General features: G+C 45.0%; 1 protein-coding gene across 6 annotated transcripts in view; it reads right to left on the reverse strand.

Annotated features, from left to right (window-relative positions):
- The window catches only part of KLHL3 (kelch like family member 3), a 51292-nt gene that overhangs the window by 12927 nt on the left and 17831 nt on the right, over window positions 1-20534 (reverse strand). For all 6 annotated transcript variants that reach the window (XM_033006111.2, XM_042790183.1, XM_033006112.2 and 3 more), the window contains 4 exons: window positions 16475-16596; window positions 8278-8440; window positions 5202-5311; window positions 517-633 (listed from right to left, as the gene is read on the reverse strand). In XM_033006111.2, coding sequence (XP_032862002.2) covers window positions 517-633; window positions 5202-5311; window positions 8278-8440; window positions 16475-16596 — 512 coding nt within the window. The remainder of the gene's footprint in view (window positions 1-516; window positions 634-5201; window positions 5312-8277; window positions 8441-16474; window positions 16597-20534) is intronic.

The raw sequence follows: 20534 nt of genomic DNA on the forward strand, positions 1-20534 counted from the left end.
ACCCTTTCTTTGGGGATTCTCAGCTCATTATCAAGGCCCAGATCCCAGGAATTAACTTGTGAAGAACAATCTCTAAATCAGACAATATCTCCCCTGCCAGTCACACAGACCCACTTCTATGAGCAGAACACATCTTAAGCCAAAATTATCACACATGACGTGTTTTCACAAAGCTAAATTTACCTGTGCATTAGGGAAAAAAACTGCACAAGCTTGTAACACCACCACCTGGGTATTTTCAGGGTGAAAAATCCCAAGATATTAACTGCTAAAAGCTTCCACCAAGAAGGGCAGGAGCTTCACTGTTGGCACTGCCTGGCAGAGAACATTTACAAGAAAGATGGCTTCTCTGCACTACACTGATTTCAGAGTCCACCCAGTTTTTCCTTTTATTTGTCTGTTTACAGACTCAGTGACATGCCAAATTACCCATCTCAGACATGAACAGCCAAGACATTGATTAAGGAGCTACCAGCAGCTTAAGTGCAAGTATTAATTACCTATTTGCAGACTAACCTGTACAAGATAATCTCTGGGCAAAAGGGGTAGGCGAACATGCTCCATCAGTTTAGCCATGTGTTCTAAGCGAGACTCCTTCTCATAATTTATCCAAGAAATAACTGCTTCAAAGACCTATACAAATAAAGTACGATTAAACAGAGAAGAGAGAACTGGCTTGCACAGTCACCTACACAAAATCAGAAGCATTATGATTTTACAATATGGAAGGAAGGAGGTGCAAAATCTCTATCCAACAGATGAAAAAGTCATGAATATGCACAGAGCACAAGCACCATGGTAGCAAAGAGGTGAGCTGACCATGCATATTAATAAGCAACTTCACGTCTAGATGTGCTGTATCACTCTCAAAGCTAAGCATGTGTCCAGGACAATCATATACCTCTTGGACATTAGCACTGAAAGGCAGTCAGGAAACTTAATTAGCCTGCTGACATTTACACTGGACATTATTCATGAAATCAGCCACAACGATTACTCCTGATAACAGAGATCTCCCCTCCCGAAGAAGTCTGGCCACACAGTAAGTCACTACACTCACCATCATATTTAATCACTGCACCAGTTCCCCCCTGCCTCAAAAAACCAAGAAGTCTTCAGGACAAGTTCACCACTCGCACAGGAAAACCCCCGCCTGCAGCCACAGAGCCTCTGCACCACATGCATTTCACTGCTAAAAATACTCCAATGCTCCAGCTGGGAAACAAGGGCACGCTGGACTTCTGGTCTGAACCAAAATCTAGTTTTACTCCCAGATCCAACTGGTTCAGATAAGCATCCAAACTTTGACTCCATGACGAACTGCTCCCAAACCACCCCAAGCGGCAGGAGCCATGCAGAGCCCTGCACGATGAACCAACGCGGGCAGAAGCGTCCTATGTGGGCTCTGGCATGAATATGCATGTGCTTATATAACTGCGAGCCTTTCTCCTCCCAGAAGAAACACCTAAAAATGTCACCAGGAGTGGGAAAGGCTTCCTGAAACACCCAGCAGGGCAAGGAGAGGGGCTGGTGCAGTCTCAGATGCTGCACAGCAGGATCTGGATCATTGCAGTGGAGTTTCCCCGCAGAGCCAGAAATAAATTCTGACCCTTAACTCATATCTACTGGCAAAATTCCCCAAGCACTCTTGCTACCCAGTTACTCGTGGGGGCTGTGCACAGCCCTCTTCCACAGAACCCGGATGTCCCGTGCTTCCCCCGAAAAGCATCGCCGACCCTTTGCCCCAGCACACTCAGAAAGTGTCCTTGGTTTCAACTCCCCTCTGGGGTCACCAAATGGTCAGACCAATTTGCACAGATATTTTTTTTTTTTTTCTTTCCATCCCTCCCACCAGTCCCCAAGAAACCATTTTGTTTGGTCCAAGGTCACTAATTTGACAAAATCAACCAGAACCGAGGGCACCATCTCTCAGACTCCGATTGCTGCTGGCAAATGTATTTGCAGGAGGCACCAGCAGACACATCCTCCCAGAAAGGAAAGGCAGAGCAGAAAGGGGTTTCTTCCTCTTAGGCTAAACCATATGCTTTAAAAAAAGCAGTAAAGCACCACCCTCATTTCCTATGCCAACAAATGCTCATGCTGAACTGTTTGGAATTCAGGACACTGCGATGAGGATTTTAAGCAGCACAACAGGGAGCTGTGTAATCAAACCCCAGCAATATAACTACTGCAGAACCTTTAAGTATTTTAAAATGAAACAAACAAACAATTTCACTTTGGCTACAAGGCATTTAAAGTAGAAACTAGGTTGTTGTGAGATTTTTTTAATTGCAAATGAGTGTGGAAGGAGCATAAAGCAAATGTTTAGCTAAACATGCTTTTCATTAACCTCTTCTGCACAAATGCTAAGCTACAGAACAGGTCACTGGACTGGGACATACCCAGGTACACAACAGGATGACAGCAAACAAGTCTTAAAGGAAGGTAAAGCAAATGTGCACAAGGAATAAATTACTTCCTAGGTGCTGGAGACCACTCCTAAGTTAGGCATACACTGATGTTACCCTGCTGTGCCTACTCTAAAAAAAAAAAAAAAAGAAGAAAACTAATTTTTTAAAATTAGTTTCTGGGGCACCTTCCATTGGCTCTGATTCCTAATTTTATGAGGAGGGGAAAAAAAAATCTTAATCCAAGACAGCAATATCTCTACTTAAAGGCCACATCTGTTTCCAGTGCTGTCATGCCCTCCCTCCACTGACACTGAGCAGCTGCTGCCACCCCCCAGGAGACCCCCAGGTGTTTCCAGCCCTGCACAACCTGCCACCGGGGTGTGATGAAATGAAGCAGTTACCCACACGGCTTTATTTAGAGCAGAGGCAGGGGCTGAGTTAGTGGCTGGCACCTGCCTGGCTGTAAGAGCAGTCCTGAGCTTGGGAGGAACAGATTTCCCACTCTATGGAATAGAATGGTAAAAGCCTGGAATACTCCCTTTCTGCACACTACCTAAGCAAAGAGCAAGCCCAGATGTTTTCCCAGTCTCTTCAGCCAAAAATCCAGTTTCCAAATACTCCCAGAAGTGAGGACCAAACTGTGCATCAGCTCCTATGGCATGTTAGCAGCATGAGACTGGACTCTGCATAAAATCCTCAATTCAAAAATCCCAACCCTTTTAAAAATTCCTTTCGTCACAGTTCCAAGTTGGCAAAAGCCCTTTTCTCAAGGGCTGGAAGCCCCTCCATCTCACACATCATTAGTAAGTATGAATAAACATGATTTTTTAGTTTTTCCTTGCTTGCATACACTGTTATAAATAAAGAGCCAATTAGGTCACGTACAGAAAGTACTGATAAAACTGTCTTCGAAGTACCCAGCTACAGCAAAAAGAGCAGGCAGGGCCCAAAATAAACTTTTGCCCTAGGCTGAAAGGGCCTGTGCAACTGCAGAGGCTGGCAACAGCAAGGGGGAGGGGGAGAGAAAGGAGGATCATCTTTGAATAACAGAGAAACATTGTCACCATGTTACAATTAAACCTCTCCTGAAACCTGGCAATTTAGCTCTCAGATGTTTGAAGTATTTGCCTTCTTACAAGATCTTGTTGCTTAAAAACAGTTATCTATCCATCACACCGGCACATGCATACACATAGATACAAGTGCATATGTATGTACAGACATACACATACTTTTATATATATATATATACACACACACATTTATTTTTTTTATAATATATATCTCATGCATTAGCAGATAGGAAGAATAAATGTCAGGAAAACTGCTTATCTGTCATGAAGCTAACATAAAACAGCAGCTTACAAGTCTGTCCTCAATTTTCAGCACTTCTTTGGACTTCAGCACATATTTCATGTTTACGTGCCAATCCCATTCTCTGCCTCTCTCCTGTTATTTGTATCTGTTGTTTTGAACGTGCAGCTTACGCTTACATTTCCTTCCACTGCCTTGCATTCCCAACTTTTACAATCACCTAAAGAAATACTGGTTTTGATTGTATAAAGCTCAGATGAGGGAGGGAGTACTTTGATTTCTCTGGGCACAAGGCCAATAAAAGCTTTTTAACAATGCTGCACAGGACTGGAAAAATTGGTTACTAAACCTGCACTTCCCTTTGCAGGCTGCCTGGCTCACAAAAAGCGATTCTGCTGTGAGTTTACGCCATTTGTTTTTTCCCTTTTTGGCCCTGCCTGTGTGGCACCCCGCAGCACCCCGCCAAGATGCCCATACCAGCGGAAACGCGCTCCCGAAGGCTCGGAGTTTGGTGGCTCAGGATCTGAACGGAGCATCGCTGCATTCGTGCCTCACGTGATGCAGGTTTTCTGGCAAGCTTTACGGTCCCTATGGGCACAAACACCCGCGTGTCTGCAGCCCGAGGGGCTGAGCAGGATGGGTACCCACACCTGGATGTGCAGCCCGACCAGCTCAGCACAGACCAGCGGCACCAAGAGCACCCAGGTCCAGTCTCATCCCACAACCGTCCTGACGTTACGAGGCACATAATCCTCAAACTCTCCTCCAGCCTCCCACGAGTGTCCATCTCCCCAAAGTGACAATTCAGAGGTGAACTGAAGGCACATACCTTCCTCCCCCCCCAGAAACCTCCTGCAGGTCATGCAAGAAGCCCACACCAGAGAAAGGGGCTGGACCTGGTGTTCATGAAGTACCGTAACAACTGGTCAACCTTCCTTCCCTGGACTACAGGCTAGACAAGATGTGCTGAACATTGCAACCGCAAAACATCATCAACCAGTGACTTTTTTTTCCCCTCTTTCATTAAAAAAACTGATGATGCTAGAAAAATGTTTCCTTCCTTCTTTTTGGTTGCAGGCCTCCTTTAGTTGTTCTGTCCGACATTCAAGAGAAGCCAATACTCCTCCTTGGTTTAATGAAATTTGCCTTTTTTTGAGGTTTTACAGCAGGTAACAAGCTCTACACAACAGCAGATGGGAGGTTCCTAGTTTTCCAGAGAGGGAAGGTATTCAATCCTGGCCCCCAGGGTTTTTGGAAGTGATATGGATCTGAGAACCATTACTTCCTGCAAAGAACAACCAAGTGAAGGTCATTTTTATGTGGTTTTAGGATTCACATTATTTTTAATTTTCCTTTCCACATGATCTCTGTTGGAAAATGGCTCCTAAAGAGCATAACATGAGAACAGTTCCTGACGTAAGATCTATAAACATTCCAGCATTCTTACATTCACTGTTGCTATACAATTTACTGTACCTTTTCTTCAGAGGAGACTGTGAGCTTGTCACTTGATATTAAACTGCAAACCTGGTCCAGACTAAGGCTAAGAAATTCTTCTCCTAGCATCACCTCAGGAAAGTGCTGCTCTGTTCAACAAATGAAAAGGGGGAACAGAAAATTATAATGAAATCCATGCTTTAAGTCAATGGAAGGACTACAGCATTCAGAGAGCTGCTAATTATTACAGCTCTCAGAACCCGAGACAAACAACACGCTGCAACTGCATGGCGGAACAGGAACAGAAAATAGTTTCAGAGCAGGTTAAAGGAATTTGATGTTATTTCAAGTAAAACAAGCCCTATGAGACACTTTCATAAATGACACTGAGAACTTAACTTTCTGAAAAGCCACTAAGTACCTTCCAGTGTCAAATATGATTTAGAAGTGGCAACTGAGAACAGTTCCAATGCCTTTCTAAAGTAGTAAATAAACTGGCCACCTCAAGATTCAGTTCTTGCCCACTTCAACAAGCTAGACAGAATTAGATCTGCTCAATGCCTGGATGAGAGACTCCAGCAAGGGTCCTTGATATGTGTAGGTATTCAAAGGAAAGCCCATCGTTAACATGAATCAGCCAGTTTGGTGCATACACTCAGCAAACAGTGAGAGATCCCAGGGCATCCAGATGAATCTGTCCGTGCGAGGGGGCACACGGAGAGATGGGCAAGGGGGATCCTCGTCCCATGCACACACAGGGGATCATCTCTCTTTCTCTCCTCCCACTTTTTATTTCTTTCCCTCAAATGTGTAAATGTAACCATTCTCCTGCTGCAAACCCTCAGCACCCACCTTCCCCAGCAGTTTTGCCCCTTTCCACTCAGGTCTGCAACTGTACAAATTTCTTTCTCTCTTTTTGCCTCCAAATCCCTCCATGCTGTAACTTTGGGAGCCACTTGGAAACAAAATACACATTGCTGTTTATAATCCCAAACTGGAAGAATTATGACCAATTGCAATATAGGTCCAAAAAAGAATCATCAAGTCTGTCAACCTTTACATATAGCCAAAAGGCACTAGGAAAGAATTGCTTTCTAAAAAATAATTTCTAGGTCAAAACCGTTGTTAGCCAGTTGCAGACAATTTTAGTTTTTCAAGTGTTTGCTACATACACATACCAATTTAATCCCACCTGACATTTGCTGAGTCCCATTTATCTTTGGTTGAAATACGGAAACATGAATCTCAGACGCTTTTTATCTGGAGCAGCTTTTTTCAAGCTCTAATCCTTTAGCTTTGAAGAACTCCCTCCGCAGCAAGGTCTGCCTCTAGTTTTCACATCTGCAAAGTGCTTTGCCTGACAAATAGCAGCACCACAGGGACACAAACTGACATAACTTTCAGAGAGGAGCTCCTTGGAGACCACACCTGAATGGCTCCTCACCAGGTCTGGTGCTGCAGAGGGCACTTGGGCTTCCCCAACCACAGACCCTAATGGGGACCAAAACACCACAGCTAAGCCAAAGGTTCTGACTAAAAATAGCAGAATCTGGATAAAGTTTAATACTTGGTTGTGCTGGAAATCATAGATAAGATCTAATGAACTCTTCTGGCCTTAAATACTTGAGAAGCAGGAAATGTTCCCCGCACAGTAAGCTGGATGCACTCTGAATTGTGGACACAATCTCCTATTCATTCTGGGCTGGCATCTGGCAGTAGAAAGATACATGATCTCTTGTTATTAGTTGGAAGCAAGTAAAACTGCTTACTGATTTCCATAAAATAACTTGTGCCTGCGTGAAGAAGGCTCCTCCACCTACTATAGTTATCCATTGGCCAGAACTAAACATTTCTCAAGTAACTGAGCTCATGCATGCACAGACTCCTGAGCTTGGGGACTTCTGTCTTGGTTTAACGTTGTTACATAAACAACATAGTGAAAAGAATTTTAATGGCATTTTTATTAATGGAGTTCCATTAACATTACATGGGCAGTTGTACTAACTGGGACTTATAAAGGCCAATAAAACAACAAAGCAGACTTTCTAATTGCCAAACAACCAAATAAATATACAGTGAATGCACTGCTTGTTGGGTTAAAGATTAAACAGGGCCTGGAAGCAAGGATAATGAGATATTACAAGCAAGCTTTTATACAATTAACCATTCCTTCCAGGGTACCTTTTCCTCCAGGGGATAATACAGCCAGAGCAGCTGAAAAGGTTTTACTTTTATTTGCAGGAGAATAGGAGAGGACTCCGTGGGCACATTTTTATTCCACTGAGCCTACTTATGGTCCAATTAAGGACAAAACTGTACCAAGGAAAATGTTGCAGGACAGAGCAGGTGCTCTGGGAGACAGCAGGTGTATTTTTCCCTATACAAATAGACAGAAAAGCAGAAAAACAAACTGAGCAGAGAAAACTACCAGCTTCTCCCAAGCAGAGGTCAAGGGCAACTCTGCCAGAGGAAACTGGAAAGTGCTGGGGAGTTAAGAGCATGGGGCCACTTGGAACAGCTTTACATTTACATTGTAGAGCAGAAATGCTGAAAGCCATTGCCTGCACACCTACTTACTGCAGCCAAACACAATCACTCTCAAGGAAACAAGACTCTATCCACCCTTGGGGTAAGAGGCAATTGCTCCACAGATCGGAGACTCAAACTGCATGACAATTTTAGCTGAGTGTTCCCACTCTCACCCACAAGATTTAATTTTGCCCAGTGCCATTTATTCCTAGAATGTACAAGTCCCCAGCATTGCCTACTGCTCTCACAGGGCAGAGTACATGGAGAGGGCACTGGCATGCCAACACCGTGCAGTTGAACAGGCAGCCAAAGAGCTTACTAGGAACATACTAGGGAACTATTCTGTGGGCTGGGATCCAGAGAATCAGGGTTTTTTTACCTCCTCAGGTGTTCCCCTACAATCAAACCACTTTTCACAATTTGCAGCATCACAGAAAGTTACGAGTTTACAACCCAATAAAATATTCCCTTCCCTGTTCTAATACTATAAGCATGAAGAGACCAACTAGGATGTGCTGATCTTGCTCAACCTACAAGTTGCTGTACCTGGAAGCAGGTTTAACTCAACAGACACCCCTTCCCTCACCTGCATAGGCATTTGCCTGCTGCAGCAGCTCGGTACATGCGTGCACATCGGCAAAAGCTCGGATTCCAAGGCAGTTTGTGGGATGCAGCTGGGACTGCAGAAAGTCACAGCAGTTTTTTCTAACATCCATCAGTTGCAGTAAACTAGCAGCTGGCAACAAAACCTGTAAAGGTAAGAAAGGGGAATTAGAGTTAGCAACAAAGAAAGTTTGATTTACAGCTTGCACAAATTAGATGCAATTCCTCTTCAGACAGAGAGACATCTCTGTGGGATATGAAAAGGAAGGTTAAAGTTTTAACACTGTCCATATGCAGAAGATCCCTGTCCGTGCTCCAAGAGATGGAAACAGCTACCCCATGCTAGGCCAAAAGCAGAGCTCTTCTCGCGAGACCTCAAGGCAGGTAAAGGGAGGACAAAATGCAAGCAATCATGAACGTGCCTGAATTTCTGGCTTTGCTGCAGGTAGGTCCTACACACAGATTCTACATTTTTTTCCCTGAAGAGCTTTATATTATTTACATGCATTACCATCACATTCAAAGCCCATAGCAGCCTAGCACTCCTCAAAACACTGAACTTCCTGATTTCCAACAAAACCCTACTGTCTTGTGAGCATGGTGCCCAAACTGCCGTGTAAGAGAGGGAGTCCACAGAAGCTCAAGCACATTTTGGTGACAGCAAGGCTCTCAGGAAAGATGGGGCCAACTATTCAAACCAACAGCCCTCATTTTCACTCAAACAAAATGCTGCGGACACTTGTGGTTCATGACTGCATCTGAAAATGAGGTACTGCTTTGTATCTACAAAACTAAATGCAGAGAAGGGAGACAGAAGTGGATCAGGAATGTGACATCTGATGGAAAATCCACCTTTGAGGCCTGTGAGCGGGACAGGAAGTAGAAAACAAAGTCAGTCGGGATGTTACAGCCCATGGTATCAGCTACATCCTCTCTTATGTCGTACAGCAACTGCAGACTTGTCTTATTCCAGCTCTTTCATAGGTCTCGCAGCTTCACACATGTCCTTCAAACTAGGCATCTGAGCTCACCACCTGAGCACAGATTTCCAGAAAATTATTTCTGACTCAAAAAACCAAGCAGCTGTTAAACAAAACAAATAGGTTAACAGTATTCACCTCCCTGGATCTCAACAGCAGGGAAGGGAAAAAGATGTCCTCCCCCCCTCCCTGTCCCCACAGTCCCGTTCCACATCAGGGCAGGACACTCACAACCTGCCCCAAGTCTTTTCTAAGCCGCTGACACATTCCAGCTCCAGCTCAGCTGTACAGTGTCTGACTCCTGCCAAGCAGCCACCCCAACAGGTAATTAAAAAAAAAAAAAAAAAAAAAAAAAAAAGGGCAATTAACCTGGGAGCCCATTTTAGCTCAGGCCTCTTGATGCTAGAAGGAGATTAGTTTGTGGTTTTGATTAAATCAAGATAGCAGTGGTCTTGCTTTTTTGAAACCTAGCTGTGAGCCACCTTCTACATAGTTGAGCCATCTCCTTATATCAGCAGAAAGGTGAGCACCTGAGCTGCATAAGGGCTATGAGTAAAGTAGTCAGACTCCCTGCAAACCGCCTCTGGCCATATACCAGCCAGAGCTTCCTCCATGCACTCCCCATCCATCCAGCGTGCACGCCTGCAAATCCAGGTAGGCTGCTTTACCTCAAGCGTTTTGGGATGTTGCCTCTAACCAGAAGGTATTCACTACCACCACTAATACCCACTACAGCCCCCAGACATCTTAGTACTGCTATGACAGCCTTGTGCTGGCTTGAGAGGGCAGTGTAGAAGGAGACTTACACCACTGCAGTTATTGGAAAAGGGACATTATCACATAATACTTTTCAAAAGTAGGACATAAATAGCCTATATCAAGAGATGAGTGGATTTTCTCTTTCTTATTTCCCAGCTGAACGTCTCACCACTCATCTTGTTTTTACCAGGGAAGGCGAAAAGCAAGCAAAGGATATCCGCTAGCACAAAGTCTGTTTCCTTTAGAAATAACAAGAGGAAATGCCCTGCCTAAACATGCAGCAGAACCAAACTGCAACTCCATTAATATCCAGGCAAGTGACTCGCTTGGGTCTGGATGTGGCTTTTAATATTTGAGCTCCAACCACTGTGAATGATTTAGAGTGTGCTGGCTTCTCTACCAAAACTCAGTCATCTTTTGAAACTGTGTCAAAATTATCTGCTTTTACTCCAGAGACTGCCTTCTTTGCTAAATTAGTTATGTCCAGAACCTCATCTACAGTAGGGGGGTGTGTGTATACATATATATATATAGCCATAACCATCTATTTCACCAGCTGTGCTCTCTCACTCTGCAGACTCTGTACCAATCTTGTCTTAGACAACATTGCCTGTGCAGTTAAGTACTTCCATAAACCTTTGATGTCTCTGAACTAGAAATATCTTTCAGCCAAAAGTGCTCTGTGTTGCTGTAAGGTTCATTCAATAGGCAGGGCACTAACGCTGGACTTCAGCGACTGGGGTTAGTTCCCTGCTCTGACACAGCCTTCCAGGTAACCGTGGCCAAAAGTTAACCTACACCATTCCTCCTCTGCAAAACTGGGAGAAAAGCATTTCCCCAAGGCAGGGGATATATTAAAACTTATTTTGTCAATTTAGTCAAGTTGGAAGCCAAATAAGAGCACTGGCTGTAATCCTCAGCAGCACGTCCAGGGCCACAGCTAGGACTGCACATCTGCCTAAACAAGGAGACAGAGCCCAAGCACCCTCCCAGGGGAATCCCTGACCAGGGAAACAAGCAGATTTGGTGTTTGCAAGGCAGGTTAAATACTCCGTTTTAAATAAACGAGTCTAAACTGCACAAGTAGTGGAAATAAAACTACATTACTGCAATGTGGCTTTCCTGTGCAAGGAAGGCAATTAGGCTTTATCACTCCCTAACTGCTACCAGGCAGTGCAGAGGATGAACAACACTGCTTCTACTTACGTGCTGCAACTGAGGTGAACTAGGCCAGGCAGAGGCACATGTGACAGGATCAGGGAGCCACAAAACCTCTCCAGGAGCAGGCATGAGAAGGACAAGGGATACAGAGGTGAGAGGGAAAACAGGGGAGCAGCTGGCAACTTCCTTCCTGATCTGCCTTCTCCAACTTCACCACACAGAGCAGACACATCGTCCCTTGGTTAAACAATGGGATAAAAATGTGCAGAACACCCAGCATAGTCCTCTGGTGCCACATCCACAAGTTTCTCCTCACCTTTCTATTAGGCTAATCCAATTTAAAAGGCCTTCTATAGGCCTAAGGAGGTCCCCCAGCCCAACTGCTGTAACACCCCAGAGAAGACAGCCCTGCTGTGACCAGGGCTCTCCAGTGCTCCAGGAGGGTGATGTATGGCAAGGAGCTTTTGCTCCAGGGAGGCAGATAACCCTAATTTATTGCATCTCCTAAAGCTGAGCTGAAAGGCTCTCTGCCTCATCCTGGGCTTGCACCTACTATAATTGCAGCTTTTGCAGTAAACAGGGGGAAGGGAGATGAACTGATCCACTTGCCACACCTTTAGCATCAAAACTGCATCTGACAAGAGATATTCTCCTTCCTTGTTGTGAAGTCCTAAGTCCCTAGGGAAAGCTGAGGTGCAGAAGCACACTTCTGAAAAGGAAATGCTGCAGCTTCTAGCAAAGCTTTTTTCTTCCTTTCTCAAACCATTTTTTATTACAATTACTATGTATGCAAAGCTGACAGTTTCAATATCTATTTCCTCCAGACAGCTGATTTCAGATTTCTTTCTTCCTATACAAGCCGTATCTCAAACTGTGGTGGTATACAAGGACACATCACACATGTTACACTGCACCTCATTTGTAAGAATTTGTGAAACTGGGTTAATCAGGACTTTTCCCAGGGAATGATTACAACCCTAATGGTAATAACTGTCTCAATTGGGAGGGTAATTCTTAGGCTGCCTGTAAGTAATTAAGTGCTATCAGTAAGGATGGGTGGGACACACTGAAGAGGGACTGTAGTCACTGTCTACAGTCAGAGGTCCAGGTGTCTTCACAGGACCACCTAAGAGAATGAGAGGCCTCCTCCTAAATCTCCTCTTCATTCAGCTCTGCTCAAGGACACCGTGTTGAGCCTCTTCTCCATTGCTGGACTTTGTTCCCACCACTCTTGACTGACCTGGCAGGTTTGATAGGAGTGTTGGAAAACAAGCAGCAATGCAGCCAGTTCAGCTGTAAAATCAACACCTAACTGAAAAATTCAAGGGACTGATATGTTAAAACAGCCAGCTATTCCATACAGGTATGGAGCAGCAGGGCCTGTGGTGTTTGACATGTGCATGTAGTTCCTACTGAAGCCAGACAGGGCTGCACCTGAGCATCTGTGAACCTCCTCAAGTCGCTCACTTTAGTTTTCCTCACTTTTACAGAAACAGCATGGTGCAACTTTCTTCCAAATAAATTTATCAAGCTCCACCTTCAAATGAATGAGATCTTTTTGTCGTGCATATGAATCTTTACAACCAACCTTGATGTGGGGTGCAACAGAAGAGGAACAGCAGGCAGCTGGGACAGAAATCCCAGGATGGATTTTCCCAAGACTACAACATGACTGAAATGAAGACAGAAATTCTTCCTCTGCTCTATGCCTTCCAAACAAGTGGGAGGTTAAATCCTGAGCGTGTGTTCAGAGGCAAAACACTGCTCGGCACAAAAGCCTCTATATATCATCCATTATCCCTGAGCCCTCCTACTGCTGCCTCTATATTGCCTTGAAATCTCACTCTAAAAATGAAGTTCCAATGCATAAAGCACGATTGAATCTGTTGGGGCGATTCTCACCCACATACCCCCAGCAGAGTTAAAAGAAAGTATTTGCTCCCACATGGGCTCAGTGCTCTCCTTCATGGAACTAGGGTGGACAGAAAATCCCCTTTACCTGCACATTTGGAACATTCTGTTGAGGAGAAATTGCATGAACCACCCCCAGTAATTCACTACATCAGTCAAGACTGGAACTGATTGTACAGGCTTGGCCACTTGTACACACATCCTTCCTTACTTAAAAAAAAAACAACAAAAAATAACAACAACAACAACAAAAAAATAGAAAAAACACTTTGTGCAATGAAATGACAATCAGCTACAAAAATACATGCTTAAAAAAAAGTGTCTCACTTCCTGAACAACACACACCAGGCCTACAAAAGGAAGGAAAAAAAAAAAAAAAAAAAAAAAAAGAGACGTTTCTATTAGAAAAGAAACAACAAAAATACTGTAGAAAGGATTCTTGTTATGAAGTGCTGGGCACTGCTCAGCATTCAAGCACACTTGGGAAGACTCATTCCTGCACTCCATGTTACCTCTGCAGCTCATCTTTCTCATTTCAATTCTGCTCTCATTCTATTTTCCTCACTGACAAGATACTGTCTTTTCATTTATTCACAGGTTTTGGTAGGTTGGCTGCATCTGTTCAATTCATGCCATTTGGCAATCTCTTTTCTTGCAGTTTCTACAATGAAATTACCTGGCACCTATACCCAGAAATTGCTTCTTCCAGCTGCTGAGGAGGTCTAAAAAAAAAAAAAAACTTTTAAAAGTGCATCCTTGCCCTGCTAGAAAATCAGAATGCATGACATGGCAATAGGAGACCTCATGAGATACCTGCGGGGAAAAAAGAAGGTCTCACTGTGCCCAAGCAAGGCCATGAAGGAAGAACACTGCTGAATCAGCACAAGCAGGCAGCCTTCCAGCTGTGCAGCACGAGGATGTGACAATGCAAGGGATCAACCCTGCTCCCTTCTTCCTAAAACTGACGTTGCTAATCCAAACCAGAGACTACAAAAGGAGTTTAACACTTTGTTGTTCATGTTGTTTGCCTTTACTGATGTGAAACTTTCCAACAAATCATAGAATATTATTTTCTGTAAACTTTTCTTTCCGTGGCCGCAGGTGAATATTAATGTATTTATGGCATTCTGTTCAGGGGTAAAACACCCAGAGACAAGATGGAAATTTTTCCTTAAGCTTCCTATTGGTTACATCACAAAATTATATTAACTTCTATAAAACATTTTCAGCATGGACATTTTTAACACATAATAAAATTTAAACTCAGTCAGTTAATCGTGCATTAGACAACTACATTTCTTAGCTTCCATCAATTAATTTACCTCCAGACTAAGGAGTTACTCACAGAATGGTTATTTAAATAAATCCTGTGGTAAAAGGACCTGCTTTACTGGATTGGGAAAAAACACTATGCCCAAACCTTAGTATTCACCAAACTTAATGATTTTTTTTTTTTTGTCTTATGGTCTGAGAGATGGAAGCCAGAATACAGACAGGGCTCTTAATTTTTTTTTTTGCAATCCCTCAGCCACAGAAAGCAGGCTTTGGCTACGTTTCACTAAAAAAAGACAGCATTCCAGTTGCTCCAAAAAGATAACATCTGGACTTTTTCATAGACCCTCTGGGCAGGCCGGTGCTGCCAAGGCAGAGCAGGACGGAGCCAGGTCTCCAGCCTGCTCCAGCTCCCGCAACGCTGCTTACACCCAGGTGCAGCTGTACTCCAGCACTGAAACGCTCTCACGGGAAAACAGCCAGCGCACATGTAGTCACTCCAAGCAAGCTTCATTCACGGCAGACGGAGCGGGGCCAGCACACCAGATGGTATTCTTGAGCTCCGCACGTCCCACGTGCCGAGTGGGTGCTTCTGGGCCACACCTAACCACCAGCCGCATGGAAGGAAAGCATACGTTTCAGAAAGAACGTGGATATAGTCTTCACGTTCCCCGCAGGAAAAGGGACCCACCACCTGAGAGTGTGTAAATGTGGTTTTTCTTCCAGCCACGGAAGATCTCAGAGGTCCAGGGAACTCCACCCCAGCTCCCCACCGTAGTAATGTTGTATCTCAGCTCCTGATGACCCTGACTATACACTGTAATTAAGCGTGGGCTACACAGCAGAGAGCTCGTCCAGGCCAACTGCAGTTGGGTTTGAGCCTCAGCTTCTTTGCTGTAATGACACCTTGAAGGTCTCCTCGCTGCTGGTCCTCAGCCTCACCACAGGACAACCAGGGTCCACACTCCTACCAATGTGACAACTGCCAGGTTGAGAGCATGTGAGAAAGTCAAGTTTGTAAAACTGAAGAGCAGAAGGGGCAAGAACACACACACACAGGCTTAGATCATGAAGGATGGCCCAGGGCTTAGACTGCAAAGTGGACATAGCTCAGGGTTTTGTCCAAGCTCCTGCAGGAAGAGCAACGGGTCAGCAAAAACCTGCACCCTCCCTGAGGGACTGGAGCAGAAGAGCATGTCCCATCTACAGCAAGAACCTCATTTCAAGCAGAACCAGTCTAATTTTGCCATCTTAATTAGGTCAACAGCAGACACAGCAGCATTGCCCCTCTCCAGCATCACAGATACAGACTTCTTCCCTTGACCAATGTTCAAGTCACAGAGAGGAAGATAAAAGATTCAAAGTGCCAATTCCAAACAAAAATGAAGTCCAACTGAAAAGCATGATCGCACACAAGCTCCCAGCATCCCTTCCAGAAATCAGTGGCTAAGTGCAGACCCATTTTCTTACCACAAATACAAGTAGGGCCAAAGAAAAAGCTTTACCAGCAGCCACAGCCACGTGACATAGTGAAACGCTCTTTTCCTGAGCATCCTGCTTTATCTGTACGCTGCCTTTCAATTACTGTTTCCACTTCTGAACAAATATTTACCTCAAAGAAATTCAAGACAGAGCACACAATAAAAAAAAAATAAAAAAAAAAAAAAGGAAGAATGCTCTCATTCGAACAATATATTCCACTCAAAGCTCTGCCAGACAACTGAAACTACCCATAAGACTTTAAAAACTAACAACCAGATTCCTCTGCCATGACCTTAAAAACAACATTTGACTTGCTGCTTGTTTGAGTCTATTTTGACCTTCGACAGACTGACCCACATGCCACCACAGCTTCTTGGAAGGCAGATGCCTGCTCTCATTATAAGAGCTCGACACAAAAGCTAAAGGCAACATGACTTAAGTGCTGGGAAAGCAGCAAAGTGCCTCAAGACTAAACAGAGGCTGGAAGTAGCTCTTTTCAAGCTCAACCTTTTACTTTCTGTAGCCTGAAGAGATCACTCACCCTCAAAGGACATGTGCCTTTAACTTTCAAGGTTTTCACTTGGGTCTCCACAGGAGCTGCTGAACCAGACCTACCTGCACATTCTCTTCCGTGACCTCGATCTCAGCAGTGTAGATGTAATCAATCAGCTTCCTCAGGGTCTGCCCATCAACGTCTTTGATCTCAATCTTCTTGGCTTTACTTTCAGACATGTCTCCTGAAATTCATTTCAAAAGGACAGTTAGAGTTTGCTTTGCAGGATCTCATTGTAGGCCTCTGCTTTCCACACATCCAGCACATCCTCCTGGTGTCTGATTAAAAAACTGCCCTGGGACAAGATCAATTTCTTGCCAGAAAAGAACCTACCATGGTTCACCTGCATTCAAACACATATAGGGGCTTAAAAAAACAACAGTATGACCTCCAACCATGTCTCAGCACAGGGACAGACTCAAAGAGAATGTGAACAAGTCTTACAAAGGCTTTTTTTTTAAAAAAAAAAAAAAAACAAACATATATAGAGCGATATAGATATATATGGGCAGATGAGTAAGTTACAACAGCTAAATTAGGGTGCTTTGTGGTATACCCTACAATAAAAGCAAGACAGCTTTACCCTCTTTCTTTAGAAAAAACCTGAAACTTGCTGAGGAAAACAAGCACACATGCCAATAGTTACATCCAGTGTGCTGCAAGCTTCTCTCCTAAATTACCCCACTGTAACCTATCCACAGTTACACCTTACACAAAGCATCTGTGCAGAAAGCTGTATTTCTCATCTCTCACGTTCCCAACCTCACATCTCAGAGGCAAGGCAGCTGTGGATCCTAACTGCACTCTTTCTCTAAATACATATCTTTAAAAAGAAACAAATAAGTAGAACTAGAACAGTTTCCCCTATGGATATGCAAGTGAAACCCATATCTGTGTAAAACCCCACACATGAACTGGTGCTTTATGTGCACCTTCCCTATGGCTGTTGTGGCCAACGCTGCACAGGCCCCATATTCACATACCCCGTGTGTAACAGGAGCACATCACGGGGACAAAAGCACGCTATGGGGACGAGGAGAAAGGACTCCCCAGGGTCCTTCCAGTGTCCATGCACACGGTGACCTCACCCAGGTTTTAATCACCGTGATCTTGAGGAACCACGGGAAAGAAAGAACAAACTCCCAAGGGGAAAGAAAACGATAAGTGAAAAAACAAAGCTAAACAAAGGAGAGTGTGAAGAAGTGTCAATTCTTATTCTTAAACATGAATAATCACTACTCTAAGAAATCTGGTGACTCAGTACTGCTGTGGGATTAAGAGGAAAAATAGTATCCGTAGCCTATGGGAGAAGTAATTACACCCTACATCTCTGTACAGAATGTGACAAAACATGGCTGGGCACATTAAGTGCACAGCACAGAGCTGGATGCTAAAGGGGGTCCAAGGTTGAGCAAAATCTGGATGCTGGAAATTGAACTTCCCTTATACCAATAGGGAGGTAAGTAAGAGCAGTGGGGTCAGACCATGAGCATTAGAAGAGGCCCAAGGGAAATGCAGACTGAAATAATATTTGCCCCAAATTCAATTTTTTAAATTAAATAATAAATTGTTATTCAGAGAAGCCCATGAATAAAAATGTACAAGTACAAAGGGATAAGTGACCTACATTTGGGAGGCCTTCAAATCTGGTAGGACTTTTTAATTGACAAAATAAATGTCATCTCCTTCACACACTTCCTCCCTCCCCCCCCCCAAAAAAAAAAATAATCTCCAGAGATGAGAGGGGGCTTCTGAGAACAGGTCAGTCCCCACATCAGCCTACGGGGAGCCAGGGGTGCCTGTAAGGAGCACCCAGCCAAACCCCACCCGCAGAGCGAGGGGCAAGAGGAGCAGCCAGAGCCCTGCAGCCCTCGCCGGGACCCGTGGGGCAGAGGGGAGGCACCCCAGAGAGAACGCAGAAATAGCTTGGAGGGACTGATGCGATAACATCATCTGTCTTTGTGGTGTTCATGTGGCACAGGCAACAAAAATAAAGGCTGTGTGGGCTTCCACACCCACCAGCAAGCTGCCAGCCCTGCATACTAACAGCCTCTGCTGCCTCTGCTCTGGTAAAACAGCCCAGCACACGATGAGAAAGGGGAGTCTCATGTGCTGTGCCCCACAGTCGAGTGGGATCCAACCCCTTCAGCCACGCTGGCATGGTGGAGTGCCTGCTCTAGATATGTCTCTAATGCAGCGAAGTGAGGAAGAACCTGCAGACACCCCAAACTAACCGTGGTGGGGTTGGTGCAGACCAGGAGCAGGCAACAAGCTGCCCCCTCCTCCAAGTACAAAACCCAAGGCAAAGGCAGCCTGTAAAGCACGGCTGTGGGCAGATGAATGGTGGGTCAACTACAGCATCACATCCCACATCCCTTCAGAAAAAAAAAAAAAAACAGATCTTAAATCCCACAAAACCCAACCCCTAGGATGCCTTTTGTAAGTCAGAATCGAGCCTTACCCAATATCTGAATTACAGAATAAATCAAAGTGATAGCATCATCTCTCATACCTAAGGGCTGTGCTGCGAAAGGGCTGCCCTGCACAAGGTGCAGCACAGACCCTGTCCCCACACCGCTGCGGTCCGGCAGACGCGAGAGACAGGGCAGGAGGGAACACAGACAGGTAAAACAGGAAGGGTGGCTCCAAGCAGACCCTCTTTAGGGGACAGGTTTTGCAGATACCAGCACCTAGTGAAGGCAAGCCCTTCATGCATCACATTCAATACCCAGCAGTGCCTTCTCCATTCCCCTCTGCTCACAAGGGCAGGGAAAGAGCAGAGCTCCCCTGCTTTGTCACAAAATAAACTACAGTCAAAACTGCGGCCACTAACAGTGCCCTGTTTACCCAGCACAGCAGCTTGCCCTGCCTCCTACATGCTGCACTCCAGCAAGGCTTCCCAGCGCACAGCTACAGCTTTTGTTGTTTCCGAAGTCAGAGATGTGCTGAAGGAGAATACGAGTGCATTGGATAACGAAACCACAGCCCCTCACGTGCGGGGCGAGCACTTTGAAGCGGCACACGAGACCTGCAAGGGAGGTTTCTGCATTGCTGCTTCCTCCTTCAGCACTTCTGAAGTTCCCCCAGGTATCTCACAGGAGCAGTCCTAGCAGCATCACTGAAATATCTGTTATCCTTTCTGAAATTATTGTGTTCTCTTCTAAATGGATAGAAATTACTGTCCCGACTCATCCCCACATAACGGTGCCAATGAAGACCAGCCACCATCCAAAATGCTCTAGGAAGCCGGTATGGGAAGTGACAGGCAGTTAGGAAATGCTGGGTATCCTTCAGCAGGGAAAATACAAATGGAAGATGTGCCTGCTTATTTTCAGACTTCCCAGAGAGGAACTTCAAAGAGGAATGCCTAACCAGAAGACACTAGATGGTTTAAGAAGAACCCCAAGGTCATCACAAGGTCATTCATGAGTCCAAAGTCAGGCCCAACCTGCAGGGACAGGGCCTGCAGAGCAAGCATCAGGTGAAGGTGGATGAGATGCCGGTCACAGTTTGGTTCCCATTGTTCACTGAGTACCGCATGGCTGCCGGCACTGCTGGGGGACCCCTCCAGCTCCCTGCACCCCCAGAAAGAAGCTCCTCCAGCAGGGACTGAGCGTGCACAGGCAGCTCCTGCCCAGTCCTGCAAACACCCCTGCACCATTGGGCTGCATCACTGATGTGCAGTGAAAAACAAAACAAAAAAAACACAAAAAAAAAAACAAAAAAAAAACAAAAACAAAAAAAAAAAAAAAAAAAAAAAAAACAACCAAAAAAAAAACCAAACAAACAAGCCACAATCACCATCTAATATTCACAAGCTGTGATTTTAAAATGCCCCTCTCTAGACTGTGAGCCACCACACAGCTGGAAGGAGATCACACACTCTGTCTTTGCAAGAGGGAGATCCAGACTGTAGAAAACTGGGACTAGCTAGGCTGAAAGCGAAGCGAGAACTGGTCTTCGCCTGACCCAGTGCCCCCAGGGATGTGTCAGGGGGAGGGGACCGGCGGCCACCGAGGCTGTCACCAAGCCCAGGGGAGCTGCCGAGCCAGCCACATGACAGCGGTTAGCTGATTACTGTTTAACTCACAGCATGAGGGATTACACGGCCCAGAGAATTCC

Source organism: Tyto alba, unplaced genomic scaffold (assembly GCF_018691265.1).
Source record: "Tyto alba isolate M040663 unplaced genomic scaffold, T.alba_DEE_v4.0 Super-Scaffold_17, whole genome shotgun sequence".
NCBI classification, from domain to species: domain Eukaryota; kingdom Metazoa; phylum Chordata; class Aves; order Strigiformes; family Tytonidae; genus Tyto; species Tyto alba.